General features: G+C 49.9%; 1 protein-coding gene across 1 annotated transcript in view; it reads right to left on the bottom strand.

Moving 5' to 3' along the window:
• The window catches only part of LOC102477775 (interferon lambda-2), a 13924-nt gene extending 13597 nt beyond the window's left edge, over positions 1-327 (bottom strand). Inside the window, exon 1 of the mRNA XM_006140390.1 lies at positions 264-327. Coding sequence (XP_006140452.1) covers positions 264-327 — 64 coding nt within the window. The remainder of the gene's footprint in view (positions 1-263) is intronic.
• Positions 328-751: the final 424 nt, after the last annotated feature.

Below are 751 nucleotides of genomic sequence, written 5' to 3'. Positions count from 1 at the left end.
TTATTCAGCCCCCAGCTGGGGTCAGGCCGTGTTCAAGGGCCCAGGAAAAGAGAAAACAGGACAGAAAACAACCCTTCTTGGAGCTTTATTTTCTAAAAGTGAAACTGATAGCCTCCAGGGCAATGGAAGTATGTGTGTAGTCAGCACCCAAGATTCCATGCTCACAGAATTGGACACACATACACGTATGCCGCAATATTTTGAGAATTTCTTGTATGATCATTTGATGCAGCCCATTAGTGAGGACAACACACGGACCTCACCCGGAAGCTCCGGAACCACCTTTCCGTGCGCGTTGCTCCCTTCCAGGGCGGTGTAAGGTGCCATTCTGTACTGAGGGTACTGAGGCTCAGAAAGGAGATTTGTCCAGAAAAGCTCTATCACTAAGTGACAGGATCAGACTGAAGCTCAGGTCACCTCATGTCTGGACTGAGCCTTTTGTATGGAGAGCGTCCACAAGTAACCACACGGGAAACACCAGTGCAAATGAGTCACTCTTTAATAGCGGGCAATAAGTTAACACCAAGACGCAGCACAGCCGACACTGGAATGTCACACAGACAACATTGTAACAGGATCCACGGACACACTGCAGCTTCAGGACTTGGGCCTGTCCCAGCCAAATCCCTGAAGGGATGAAGGCCCCTCACGTGGAGGATCAAAGAATCATGAACTGCCAGAATGGGAGTTGAGGGTTCAAATCAGGATGTGAGACCCGGGGACCAGGGGTCTGGGGAGAGGTGTTTGTTAT

The sequence above is a fragment of the Tupaia chinensis genome, unplaced genomic scaffold (genome assembly GCF_000334495.1).
Source record: "Tupaia chinensis unplaced genomic scaffold, TupChi_1.0 Scaffold000037_13, whole genome shotgun sequence".
NCBI classification, from domain to species: domain Eukaryota; kingdom Metazoa; phylum Chordata; class Mammalia; order Scandentia; family Tupaiidae; genus Tupaia; species Tupaia belangeri.
The sequence above is the reverse complement of the archived record's forward strand: the minus strand, read 5'-3'. Positions and strand labels throughout refer to the sequence as shown.